At 33.8% G+C, this 14,811-nt stretch overlaps 1 protein-coding gene and 1 long non-coding RNA gene across 2 annotated transcripts; one reads left to right on the top strand and one right to left on the bottom strand.

Annotated features, from left to right (window-relative positions):
- Positions 1-2,627: 2,627 nt before the first annotated feature.
- On the bottom strand, positions 2,628-4,417 carry LOC115991649. Its single transcript, XR_004092267.1, has 4 exons — positions 4,322-4,417; positions 4,138-4,239; positions 3,165-3,203; positions 2,628-2,847 (listed from the first exon to the last, which is right to left on the bottom strand). It is a non-coding gene; the product is annotated as an uncharacterized LOC115991649 (long non-coding RNA).
- A 6,078-nt stretch (positions 4,418-10,495) lies between these two features.
- On the top strand, positions 10,496-12,639 carry LOC115991642 (G-type lectin S-receptor-like serine/threonine-protein kinase SD1-13). Its single transcript, XM_031115490.1, has 7 exons — positions 10,496-10,617; positions 10,725-10,835; positions 10,915-11,102; positions 11,190-11,400; positions 11,593-11,830; positions 11,923-12,073; positions 12,193-12,639. The coding sequence occupies exons 2-7, from the start codon at positions 10,769-10,771 to the stop codon at positions 12,499-12,501; spliced, it is 1,164 nt and encodes a 387-aa protein (XP_030971350.1). The 5' UTR covers positions 10,496-10,617; positions 10,725-10,768; the 3' UTR covers positions 12,502-12,639.
- Positions 12,640-14,811: the final 2,172 nt, after the last annotated feature.

Here is a 14,811-nt window from a genome sequence, read left to right as displayed (position 1 = left end):
CCAACATTCACTGAAAGGAAGATGATAGATTCCACTCAACCGAGCCAAACAAATGCTATGTTAACAATGTTACTGTTACAATGGTTCAAGGTCGATAGCTAGCATGTTTTGTCGACATAATCATGTTCTTGTTGTGTATTCATTTTGAATACTTTCATAAAAATCATAAAAGTTTTGCTAATATTCATCAATGTGAATGAATATTCAAAACCATTGGTACAAATAATAGACACTATTTTTTTTTTTTAAGAGTAAAATAGACACTATTGTTGAGTCTATGTTTTTATTGGCTTTATTCAGTGACTAAGTTTTATATAATTATTTTATCTTTAATGTTTTTTTAGGCTTAATTGTATTTAGGGTAGAAAGTACTTGACCCTAGTCAATCATGGCCAATGCTACTTCTATGACCTCTCGGCCTTCATGTGATCTGCAAAGCTCGCAATTGACACGTGGTAGAAGATCAAGGTGGCTACTGACAAGGCTTGTTACGGCGTCTTTGTGACCTAGCTAGGTCGAGACTAGATCGCGAACTACATGCAGATAGATTGACATATTTCATCCTGATATGCTTTCTCCATATTTCACCATGTGCAAGCTGGACGTGCCTAGAGAGTGGGATCTAAGTATAAGCCTATTGCTGGAGCTCATTTTCATCTTCCCACCTTGTAGAGAGAGAGAGTCTTTGCCTTGGAGCTTTAAACACTCTCAATCTCTCTTCTGCATTTCTTTCACCACTGTCATCCTCTTAAGTGAAATTTTATTCCCTTCATCTCATTCACCTATAGCTGACTTTTGTGCGATATGAGTGAAGGTTTGGAAACTTATGGTGTCATCTCAAATACAATACTTTTGGTGGCTTTCCGTCGGTTGCTTAATGGTGGTGTCTCCAACAAGCTAGTTGAATAAAGGACTCGGGGAAGTCAATTGCTAGCAAGAGCTTGAAAGGTTTAAGTGCATAGGGGGCAAGGTGGTCGATACCGTACCAGTACCGGCCGTACCGACTAGTATGTACCGTACCGGTATTGAAATGCCAACATTTCATACCGGTTTAAATACCAGACATACCGGCCATGTACCGAGTGTACCGACCGATTTCAGGTGTACCAGCCGATACCGGGCATATTGGCCGGTACAAAAAAAAGCTTCTTTTTTTTTTTTAGTTTTGTAATTTTTGAATTTTTGTAAGGGTAAAATGGTAACTTATTTGCATTAACTTATTAGTATTATTTGTTTTCTTAGTATGCAACAAAAAATTAAGCTTTATATGTTTTTATATTGTTTTTCTTTTTTTCCTTTTCTTTTTGTTGATGCTAAAGTCGAAAACTATGAATAATTTATTCTGATTTCACTACAAGAAAAACGGGCTACTGCGGCGGTCCAGAACCGCCGCTAAAGCCCCAAAAACCGCCGCTAAAGGTACATTTGACCTATAGCGGCGGGTGCTATTGCGGCGGGTCGTCCCGTCGGTGCTGCAGTGCCGCTATAGGTAGATTGCGGCGGTCGGTTCAAGCGCCGCTATAGACACACCCTTTAGCGGCGGGTCAAGGTTTATTGCGGCAGGCATAAAACCGCCACAATACGTCTATGAAATAGGTGGGATAGACTTTTAGCGGCGGGGTAATGCCCGCCGCTATTGGTTCGACCTTTAGCGGCGGGCAAAGAGCGCCGCTATAGGCAATAATTGAAAGCAGCAGATCGTACTTGTAGCGGCGGGCCGTGACCGCCGCTATTGGTCTCTGCCTTTAGCGGCAGGCTATAAGTGCCGCTATAGGTATATATTTAAAACGTAATATGAACCTTTAGCGGCGCTTTTTGGACCGCCGCTATAGGTTTTTTTTTTTTTTTTTTTCCCAGTGGGTTTTAAAACTGCTGTTTGCTAGAAAATAAGTTCACACCTGTTACAAAGTGGACCGAATAAACCGAATTGGACCGAATAGTACCAAAGTGGACCAAAATCAGACCAAATAAGACCATACTGGACCGAAGAGCACATTATGGACCGAATTAGACCAAAGTGGTCTGAATAAGACCAATATGAACTGAATAGGACTGATGTGGACCGAATAAGACTGAAATAAACCGAATAGGACCAAAATTAAAATAAATGACCAAATAGGACCAAATTGGCAAATGCTTGAACCAAATGTTACAAGCATACTTCAATGAAATTTTTTTTCATTGAAATTTCTTTTAATTATCTGAAAAAAAGGTCCACAAGCATACTTCAAGAAATATGATATGCCTCATAAAGAAAGAGCTCTATGTGATTTTTTATGCAACTGTCAGTTTGTCAATGCACATCTATGCTACCACCTTAGAATGTACAATGTATTGAACCAGCATAACTGTTAAAGCTACAAATGAAAAATAAAAAATAAATAAATAAAAAAAGAAGAAAGAAAAAGAGAACTTACTGAAATAGGAATGATTGCTATCCAAAAGTCATAATCATCAGGTTTCAAAGCCTCATGCCCTTATCTCAAATATTAGCAGTCTAAGTAATTTTACCCATTCTGAAAACCATTATTATTTTCATACATTTCAAGTCGGGGAAGGGAGACTCGAACCCTAGACATCTCAGTTGCAAACTATAAGGAATGCCATTTTACTTAGAGGTTATGGGCTTGAATGTCCATTTTGATATTTTCCTCTCACTTTTAGAAACTTCAACTTGCACTAGCTCCTCACTTCTCACTTCGACCCCCATTCTATTCAGACAATTATGGAAAACAATATAGAAACATAAATTATTGTGTACACAAGTGCAAAGGGATAAGTGGGACCTGATGCACAATCCACACCAAATACAACAACTATTTGCCCAGCATGTGCCTCTTGAATATCCTGTAGATATAAAAAAGAAAATCAACAACACAAACCCAAGAAGGAAGAAGAAAAAGAGTAAATTAGTTTGGATAGAAAACATATGACTTGAAACCCCAATCTATTAATTTAACACAAATATTATTTTGTTCTGAAAGATTAGAGTGCAACCTACCCCAACTTCACCCCTACCCCTTTACCACCTAAGCCACAGCATGGGGACAGGTAGAAGACATTGTAGAGATAGTTGGTTTGCAAAATTTGATTTCATGTATAAAAAAATTCTCAATCATATCATTAGAATTAATTACTAAGATGAATGTCAAAGCAAAACTAACCTCCATCTCATCAGAATGCATCCAAACCAAGCGAGGAATCTGTACCAAGAAGATAATATATCCTTAACTATTAAATTTAATTTAGAAATTCAATCAGTATCAAAGCGCTGATAGCATGATAAAATGGGCATGCCGGAAAATTCATTAACAAAATATAACTATTTTTCAAAATTTAATGGATGTAATTGTCCAGATTATATCATTCATAAAAGCACAAGTGCATAACACACATACAACATGTCTTACCATATTGAACCATAATAACGAGCATTGCAATCAGATAAAAATAGAAGCTTGGTCACCTTGCAGTACATGTCTGAGTACTAACATTTCCACTACATTCTTACTTTGGCCAAGAGCATAGCTACTGACTTCAGTTGGACAAGGCAAATAACTAAGTACACCATCCAAAGTGGTGTACTCCAATTATGAAAATTATACATATCAATGATACATTTAACAGTTTATCAAAAAAAAGAAAAGAAAAAAAGAAACACATTGAACAGAAACCGTAAAAATAAATTAAATTTTTATTTTTAGACTAGCCAATGATGACAAAACTGTAAGTAGACATATTTATTTCCTATTGGAGGAATTAAATTTGAAGTGCACTAGTGAATGTACAAAGAAAATTAAGAGATTTCAAAGGTTTCTAGATAAGGTGAAGAGCAGTAAAGTGAATAAATTGGACTACACTACACAAGACAAAATCACAATCCTTCACTGATACAATTTATGAGGTACAAGTGATAAATGCTTCCCATGAATAATACACACAAAACTATGCCAACAATAATATGAGATGGTATACATTGAAACAGGTATGTGGGGTTGGGGGTGGATCTTCTGCTAAACCTATTAATGAATAAGATAAATAAATATTCCTTGACTCTTTCTATCTATCTATCATCATAATATAAAACACAATGCATTAAATCAAAACGTAAGCATCATCTAAGAAGAAGACGCCAACCTTAACCTTATTATTATTATGCTTGGGAGAAGATGGCAACCTTAATTTCCAAAGCAAGCGCGTTCTGTCCTCTCGAACCCTCTTGTAACACTTCTCTCTCAGCTACAACAACAACAAACAAACAAACATCATGAATTGTAATTGTAAAATAATAAATAATATTTGTGTTAGAAGAAGAAGGGACCTTGTGTTTCCAGAAGTGATAATTATTGAAGTGGGAAGGGGTCGCGACACTTTACGCTTAGCTCGCCAGTTCGCGACGATAAAGCTCAACGGCGAGCTGAGCGTCGCGATGACGCTGAAGCTCAATGGCGAGCTGAGCGTCGCGATAGCGACGCTGAAGCGTCGCCGTTGAGCGTCAACGGCGACGCTTCAGCGTCGCAATCGCCAAGCTTCAGCGTCTCGAACCGGCGAGCTAAGCGTCGCTGTTGATCGCGACGCTCAGCTCGCCGTTGAGCGTCAACGGCGACGCTTCAGCGTCACGAACCGGCGAGCTAAGCGTTGCCGTTGATCGCGACGCTCAGCTCGCCGTTGAGCGTTAACGGCGACGCTTCAGCGTCGCGAACCGGCGAGCTAAGCGTCGCGATCGCGACGCTTCAGCTCTCCGATCGCGACGCTGAAGCGTCGCCGTTAACGCTCAACGGCGACGCTGCGTCAACGGCGACGCTGACGCTTCAGCGTCGTGATCGCCGTTGAGCGTCAGCTAGCTGATGACGCTCAACGGCAATGGTTCAGCGTCGCGATCGGCGAGCGAAGCGTCGCGAACGCGACGCTTCGCTCGCCGATCGCGACGCTGAAGCGTCACCGTTGAGCGTCAGGTCGCCGATGAAGCTCAACGGCGATGATTTAGCTCACCGAAGCATCGTCGTTGAGCTTCATCGGCGACCTGACGCTCAACGGAGCTCATCGGCGAGGGTTTTCTGGTTTGGGTTTTTTTGGTCCAGATGGTTTTTTTTTTTTTTTTTGACTGAACTGCTTGGGTTGAAACATATGAAGTGGCTGCTGGATGGGTATTTTATTCAAAAAATAATTATAAAATTTTCTTTATTTTAGACCTTATTTTAGATTTTTTTAATATATAAAAAAAGGACTCACTTTAAGTTTCAATACAAAAAAAAAGACTCACGTTAAAAAAAAAAAAAAAATTAGAAATTCACATTGAAGATAATGTAATCTAACGGAAGATTTGTCAAAATTCACATTGAATTAAGAAATATAGGGTTAGGTTCAAGTTCCACATTATGTAACTCTAAAAAATTTTACACAAACTAATAACTTATTGTTGAATTCATATTTTGAAAATCCAACCGTTGGATTACATTTTCTATTTGCTCTTAACATGCATGTCAATTTTCTAGCCAATCGGATGTAATTTACCCTTTGATCTCTAAACTCATCTTTTATGCCTTATTTTAAACTACGAAAACTTGAATTAAAACAACTGATTGATGACATAGCTATTAATCTTTGATCACCGTGAAATTTTTTAAGCATGAAAAATATATAAAGATAATGTAATCCAACGGTAGATTTGTCAAAATTACATCAAATTAAGAAATATAAGGTTGGGTTCAAGTTACACTTGAGGTAACTCTAAAAAATGTCACACGAACCAATAACTTATTGTTGAATTCATATTTTGAAAATCTAACCGTTGGATCTCATTTTCTATATGTTCTTAACATGCATGTCAATTTTCTTACCAATCGGATGTAATTTACCCTTTGATCTTTAAACTCATCTTTTATGCCTTATTTTAAACTACGAAAACTTGAATTAAAACAATTGATTGATGATATGGCTATTAATCTTTGATCACCATGAAATTTTTTAAGCATGAAAAAAATATGAAGAAAATGTAATCCAACGGTAGTTTTGTCAAAATTCATATCCAATTAAGAAATATGGGGTTGGGTTGAAGTTACACTTGATGTAACTCTAAAAAATGTCACACGAACCAATAACTTATTATTAAATTCATATTTTGAAAATCCAACCGTTGGAGCTCATTTTCTATATGTTCTTAACATGCATGTCAATTTTCTTGCCAATCGGATGTAATTTACCCTTTGATCTTTAAACTCATCTTTTATGTCTTATTTTAAACTACGAAAACTTGAATTAAACAATTGATTGATGACATGGCTATTAATCTTTCATCACCGTGAAATTTTTTAAGCATGAAAAATATATGAAGATAATGTAATCCAACGGTAGATTTGTCAAAATTCACATCAAATTAAGAAATATAAAGTTGGGTTTAAGTTACACTTAACGTAACTCTAAAAAATGTTACACCAACCAATAACTTTTTGTTGAATTCATATTTTGAAAATCCAACCGTTGGATCATATTTTCTATTTGTTTTTAACATGCATGCCAATTTTCATGTCAATCGGGTGTAATTTACCATTTGATCTTTAAACTCATCTTTTATGCGTTATTTTAAATTACAAAAACTTGAATTAAAAAAATTGATTGATGACATGGCTATTAATCTTTGATCACCATGAAATTTTTTAAGTATGAAAAATATATGAAGATAATGTAATCCAACGGTAGATTTGTCAAAATTCACATCCAATTAAGAAATATGGGGTTGGGTTGAAGTTACACTTGATGTAACTCTAAAAAATGTCACACGAACCAATAACTTATTGTTGAATTCATATTTTGAAAATCCAACCGTTGGATCTCATTTTATATATGTTCTTAACATGCATGTCAATTTTCTTGCCAATCGGATGTAATTTACCCTTTGATCTTTAAACTCATCTTTTATGCCTTATTTTAAACTACGAAAACTTGAATTAAAACAATTGATTGATGATATGGCTATTAATCTTTGATCACCATGAAATTTTTTAAGCATGAAAAATATATGAAGAAAATGTAATCCAACGGTAAATTTGTCAAAATTCATATCCAATTAAGAAATATGGGGTTGGGTTGAAGTTACACTTGATGTAACTCTAAAAAATGTCACATGAACCAATAACTTATTTTTGAATTCATATTTTGAAAATCCAACCGTTGGATCACATTTTCTATATGTTCTTAACATGCATGTCAATTTTCTTGCCAATCGGATGTAATTTACCCTTTGATCTTTAAACTCATCTTTTATGCCTTATTTTAAATTACGAAAACTTGAATTAAAACAATTGATTGATGACATGGCTATTAATCTTTGATCATCGTGAAATTTTTTAAGCATGAAAAATATATGAAGATAATGTAATCCAACGGTAGATTTGTCAAAATTCACATCAAATTAAGAAATATAGGGTTGGATTCAAGATACAGTTGATGTAACTCTAAAAAATGTCACACGAACCAATAACTTATTGTTGAATTCATATTTTGAAAATCCAACCGTTAGATCACATTTTCTATTTGCTCTTAACATGCATGTCAATTTTCTTGCTAGTCGGATGTAATTTACCCTTTGATCTTTAAACTCATCTTTCATGCCTTATTTTAAATTACGAAAACTTGAATTTAAACAATTGATTGATGACATAGCTATTAATCTTTGATCACCGTAAAATTTTTTAAGCATGAAAAATATATGAAGATAATGTAATCCAACGGTAGATTTGTCAAAATTCAAATCAAATTAAGAAATATAGGGTTGGGTTCAAGTTACACTTGATGTAACTCTAAAAAATATCACACCAACCAATGACATGACTGTTAATCTTTGATCACCTTGAAATTTTGTATGCATGAAAAATATATGAAGATAATGTAATCTAACGGTACATTTGTCAAAATTCACATCGAATTAAGAAATATATCGTGGAGTTCTAGTTACACTTGATGTAACTTTAAAAAATGTTACACAAACTAATAACTTATTGTTGAATTTAAATTTTGAAAATCCAACCGTTAGATCACATTTTCTATATGTTCTTAACATGCATGCCAATTTTCATGCCAATCGGGTGTAATTTACTATTTGATCTTTAAATGGGATGAGAAAAAAATAGAGGGAAATTTAAATGTCTATTGCGGCGGTCCAACCCACCGCAAAAAGGAGTACATATTGCGGCGGGCCAATGACCCGCCGCTATATCTAAGATTACTGCCGCAAAAACAGGTCTATTGCGGCGGGTCATTCGCCCGCCGCTATAGTCTGCCGCAAAATACTGGAGCTATTGCGGCGGTTCATTGACCCGCCGCTATATCTAAGTTGAGTGCCGCTAAAACAGGTCTATTGCGGCGGGTCATCAGCCCGCCGCTGTTGTACGCCGCAAAATACTAGAGCTATTGCGGCGGGCATATGGAACGCCGCAATAGATCTCATATACAGCGGCGGGCCAAAAAAGTGCCGCAATAGGTGACATATAGCAGCGGTTTTTGCACCCGCCGCAATAGGTCCGCCGCAATTGCTCAGTTTTCTTGTAGTGTTTGAGGTAATGTTTTATAGTAAACTTTTATATTTATTATAATATATAAATATATATATATATATATATATATAGTGGTAAACTTGAAATGATATACCGGTATTGACCAATACTAAAATATATCGTTTCATTGGTTAAACTGGTACAACTTCTGGTATGAGATTGACTCCCTTGATAGGGGGATATGGGATTGGAGGGTTCATTGTTTCTCTTGTATTGCAACTATTCATCTTGTGGAAATTTTCCAAATAGTATGGTTGGGGAAGAGGGTTTTTCGACTGGAGGCTGAGGTTTTCCTCTTCCTAAACACTTTCTTGTGTTTAGCTTTGGTCTGTTTTTTATTTCAGCCTAAACACTTTCTTGTGTTTAGATTTGGTTTGTTTTTTATTTCAGCGTTTCCATTTGATTTAGCTCTTAATTGTTCGTGCTTGCTATATGGAACTTGTTTAATCACGTACATAGGTTTAATTGGTAGTTTTAGATTAAAAGTGATTAATTAAGCTAGTAAAATGGTTCATTGGTTCTAAATACATGTTAAGGAATTACCGTATTAGTAGCATCTTTTTATTTTTTTGGTAATCAGAAGAGAAGCTAAAGAATTTAAGTAATTTTATATATCTCACATAATTTAACTGAAATAAATATGATTATACTCTCGCATTATATATGGTGTTAATACTAATTTCAAAATTTTCGTATTAATATGGCACCTACCAATAACCAATAATAAATGAAAGCACATATTTTTTCAATTATAACCTATTTATAGTTTTCTATTGTGTCATTCATTATGAATTTATATACTCGACAAGATTGAAATTAATGTTTATAGATTATGACTATATAATTTATTTATTGAAGAATTCTTATCTTTGTGATATGACAATGTGAAATTTAAAAACTATTTTTGTTGGGAGATCTAAAAAATAAAAAATAAAATAAAAAAAAGAAAAGAAAAGCTCCCTACAACTACTTTAAAAACAAGCCCATAGGATGTGTTGTTGAATGTCATGAAAGGCTTGAGTGTCCACATCACCAATATATTTTATAGAGAAGTGGCATAGCTCACAGTTTGACAAATGGTATTAGAGGCATCAGGCAAGTCATGAGTTCAAGTCGCACGAGCATTATTGTGAGCGAGAGATTGTTAGTGTGACTATTATTTGACTCTCTACAACTGCACTAAAAATAGACCAGCAATTTGTTTATTTATATTACAATGCTTTGTATTTGATGGATTAATTATAAGTTTAATATTAAATTTTTGTTGTTTATTTTTTTTCTTATTTCTTAGTTTTCTTATGTAATTAAAAAAAAAAAAAAGTGCTTGAAAGTCGTTTAATTTTTTTTAGATATTTTTTAGTCAATGTTACTAATTCTTACAAATTTATTACACACACATATATATTTGAATCAAAAAATTAATTATGACTTTATAATGCTCCAAGCTCTAATCTTTTGGGTTACAATCTACTTTACATGAATTACGATAAAGATAATCAATTGAATAATTTTAGCAATCCCAAAAATACTTTTATCAAATTTACCAAATCAAGATATCAAATTATTCAAACCTATTTCTCTATTAGGGTATCATCCTTAGCACATCGTGATGGTCCTTGATTTTAGTCCAATTAAGAGATTCTCTTATGTCAACTTTAGTGTTTGTCACACACAGATAGACAAATAGGCTTAAAACAGAGATGTGAAGCATTTAATAATAATAAAACTAAAAATTAATTAAATAAAAAAATAAAAAAGATAGAGAGAGTTGAAAGAGTTTGGTCTATCACATACGTAATGAAAGTTTATTAATTCTAGTCAACTGCATTACTTTTCCACAAGTTAAAGCCACACGTAACAGTTCTTTTATAGCTTATGCATTTAATACTGGGACAGGTTGTATATCAACTGCATTATTTTTCCACAATGGAAGCTTAATTGACCCATAGGTATTATCTAGCGGCAGAGTTGATCTTTACATTCATGTTGCCTATTCGGAACTTGGTGAATCTTTAACCCAACAACCCCCAAAAAGTCCTCAGCTCCCCAAGCTAATGAAATCCTGGTAAGAAGCAATCTATTTGACTCCCAAAAAACATATTTAGTTAGCTGTTTTCTTTGAATTAAATGCAATATATATATATATATATATATATATTTTCTGATTTCCAGATACAGAGAGAGACGTGAAAAAAATTGTAACAATCTCAGTGATCATGGGAATTGTTAGCATTTCATTCTGCACTTACAAATTGTGGAAGTGGATCATTGCTAAACGGAAAGGTAATAATCCTACTAAAATAATACGACTAGGAAATTTTTCAATATATTACAGATTGATCACAACTGTAGTTGAAATCAGCAAGGAGAACGAAAGAAAATGGGATGTTATTGCTCAACAAAGAGGAATCACATAAAAAATTTTCTAGTGACAACCAGAAACAAGTCCAGGAGCTCCCACTATTCAATTTTGAGATGCTGGTGAACGCAACAAGCAACTTCCATCTATCTAACAAGCTTGGTCAAGGTGGATTTGGTCCCGTATACAGGGTAATGGTTGCTTTCCCAAAGGTTTATTATCAAATACTACGAATATATAGTTAATGACATTTTTTTTTTTTTTTTTTTTTAAAATAGGGAAAAATGTCAGATGGACAAGAAATTGCAGTAAAAAGACTTTCCAGAACCTCTGCACAGGGGTTAGAAGAATTTATGAATGAAGTGGTGGTAATTTCTAAACTCCAACACCGGAATCTTGTTAGGCTCCTTGGCTGCTGTGTTGAAGGAGAAGAGAGGATGTTGTTATATGAATACATGCCAAACAAAAGTCTGGATGCATTTCTCTTCGGTTAGTTAATTTTTGTACCATTTTTTTATTACAAAAATATTTTACATATTTTAATTTTCTGGACAGACTTCACTTGAAATAGTTTTCTGATGACTTCCACCAAAATAACTTTTGCAAAGTTCATGTTCATCACCTTGTAGATTTAATCACTTTCTTTCTCTTGTTAACGTTTCTTTTGTTTAATTTATTTAGATCCACACAAAGAAAGACTGCTAGATTGGAAAAAACGCTTCAACATTATTGAAGGAATTGGCCGAGGTCTACTCTACCTTCATAGGGATTCTAGATTACGGATTATTCATAGAGATCTAAAGGCAAGTAACATATTGTTAGATAAAGAGCTAAATCCAAAAATATCAGATTTTGGTATGGCCAGGATTTTTGGAAGTAATGAAGACCAGGCCAATACTAATAGGGTCGTCGGAACTTAGTAAGTAACTCCCGACTTGATCATTTCAATTAGATGCTAATACTAATATTTGAGATGACAAGATTTGGATGTGTTTTGTTGTTATTATTTAGTGGCTATATGTCTCCTGAATATGCAATGGAAGGCCGATTTTCAGAGAAATCAGATGTCTTTAGCTTTGGAGTGTTGTTACTAGAGATAGTTAGTGAAAGAAGAAACAGTAGCTTTTATAATGATGAGCAGTCCCAAAGCCTTTTAGGACTTGTAAGTCATTTCATTGCCTCATTTTTTTTTTTTTTTAATATCCAATTCCTTTTGTTCTTTAATAAGTTTTTTTTTTTTTATTGTTGGTTATAATTTCTATCATCTGTTCACTTTTCTAGGCATGGAAATTGTGGAACACAAACAACGCTATAGCATTAATAGACGTGATGATATATGAGCCCTGCTTTGAAATAGAGATTTTAAGATGCATACAAGTTGGACTGTTGTGTGTGCAAGAATTTGCTCAAGATCGGCCAACAGTATCTGATGTTGTTTCCATGCTTAAAAGTGAGATTGTTCATCCGCCTCTTCCAATGAAACCAGCCTTCATTGAAAGGCAGATCGCATCAGATACAGATTCCTCTCAACGCAGCCAAACAGAATGCTCTGTTAACAATGTTACTGTTACAATGGTTCAAGGTCGATAGTTGGCATGTGTTATTGACATAGTCATGTTCTGGTTATTTATTCATTTTGAACACTTTCAGAAGAATCTTAAAACTTTTGTTTGTATTCAACGAACTGATCGAATGTATATTCAAAACCATTGGTACAAATAATAGACATTTCCAGCATGTTATATGGTTTTAATACTTACTCCTCTATTCTCTCTTATGTCCACCATTAGTCCTATCTACGTAGAAGCAAACCATTAAATCATCTTAAGGATGATTTAACTCTCTTTAGCACAAAATTTTTGGTATATTAGAGCATTAAGGTCAATTCCAAAAATTGCTAATTAATACCGCACCTACCTGTAACATATGATGATATGAACTAACATTTTACTTCAACTAGAAAGCTCACATGATAAACTTCCACTTGAATAGGCATTAAATCTCTGAGAAATAAGACTGAACTCACAAAAACTTGAACTTGGGGACCAAAAGCACTAACTTGAGAAGTTTGCTAAGTCAGTGTTTTTGGTTCCTCGAATTTCCTAATATATTATTATTATCTAAAATTTTCAATGTATTCTCTCATTTTGCTTTCTTCCCCAAATTAATATTGTCCAATTGTGAAATATTAAATTTAACATTCTATCGCTAATTCTATGTATGACAAGTCTTGTGGCTATGTTTTACATAATTAATGATTTTGCTAATTCTATGTATGAAAGATGGCTCCAAAATGACATAGCACCTATTGCAATTGTATTATTATAACTGCGGTTTTAGGGATTGTCATTGGAGCGTGGACAAGTATGGATAGTTTAGATCAGTTCAAATTGTGGATATCTTTTACATCGTTGGAGCCATGGTAATGGTTCGAGCTGGGTACCCGTGAGTAATAATCTTTGCTTGACTTCTCAATGATTTCAGGGTAGGAAAGATGACATTGATATCCTAATCTAGAGTTTGGAGTTTCCAAACGTAGTTTGAGGTACCCACATTGCTATGAACTATTTACTAATCACATTTGATCACTTTGTTACTTTGTCAATGGTAGAAGGAAGTTGTTGTTAAGCTGAATCCTTGGATCATTTCTAAGGAGATGATTAGGAAATCTGTTGAGAAGAGATTGCGTTGAATATTCCTCTCTTGAACGCATCTTGAAAGCATTCCCATTGCCTATGATTCTCGAGGTTATGATCATTTGAGCAGTCGTTTAGCTTTCAATTTAAAAGAAAGTCCAATACCAGTGGTAGGGCCACATGCACACCCAAACATAAACATATGCTTTGAAATATCTATATATATATATATATATATATATATATATATATAAAAGTATAAAAACACCATAAACATTAACATATGCATATACACAAACTAACACACTAAATTCAACAATTAATATTTTTACGGAAACATAAAATAGCTATGTGAATAAAAATATACTACATCTTAAATTTTAAGTTTATCTACAAAAATTCACTAAGAAGAACAAAGATAATGAGTTTTAAAAGGTTATTCTAAAGTTATTTTATTTTGTATTTATGTTTTTTTTTCTTTTGGATGACATATTTATTTCCTTGGATTGTGTATGTGTAACAATTGAATTAATGCTATAAATCTTTACCAAATCACAGTTTTATGCAAGTTTTATTTTTTATTTATTTATTGATGAATCAATTTATGATGAAAAATTATTAGGCATTCTATTTGATTTTGTCCAGCTCTTTCGATATAGTTTCTTCAAAACCATAAAAAATATATACATATTAGTTGTTTTTTTTGAAATTTAAAACCATCAATTTCTAATTATTTACACCTAAAAAATTGATGAGAATCTGTCTTTAGACAAATACAAGAGAGACTAAAGTTGCATGATATGGCCTTATCTAATTCCTTTTTTCCTCTCACTAATAGCAGTTTGCTAGTATTCTTATCTCTGTTTTCATTTACAACTCCTATCTTATAGATTTTAGTGCCAGTGCAACTCTTATCTAATATATATGTATTGGTAAGTTGCACTCTCACTTAAATTCACTACATAGGAAATGTAAAAAGCAATGTACTTGCCTCTAAGAAATTGAAACAAATCTATATTTTATACAAATACAACAGAGATTGTGATTTATTATTTTGCTAATGTTTTTCTTTCCTAGTACCTAGTAATTTTCGACCATAAAGTGACTTATAAAATGTTACACATACACGACCCAACAAAATATATGTATAAGCACGTGGACAAAAAAAACAAACATAAATATTAGGGATAATTACAGATTACCCACCTGTGATTTAGCCCAAATTTAACTTACCCACTTGTATCCTCTCCCACACACTCTATGC

This window comes from Quercus lobata, chromosome 5 (genome assembly GCF_001633185.2).
Source record: "Quercus lobata isolate SW786 chromosome 5, ValleyOak3.0 Primary Assembly, whole genome shotgun sequence".
In the NCBI taxonomy this organism is placed as follows: Eukaryota; Viridiplantae; Streptophyta; class Magnoliopsida; order Fagales; family Fagaceae; genus Quercus; species Quercus lobata.
Note: the sequence above shows the minus strand (reverse complement) of the source record. Positions and strands in the feature narration are given on the sequence as shown.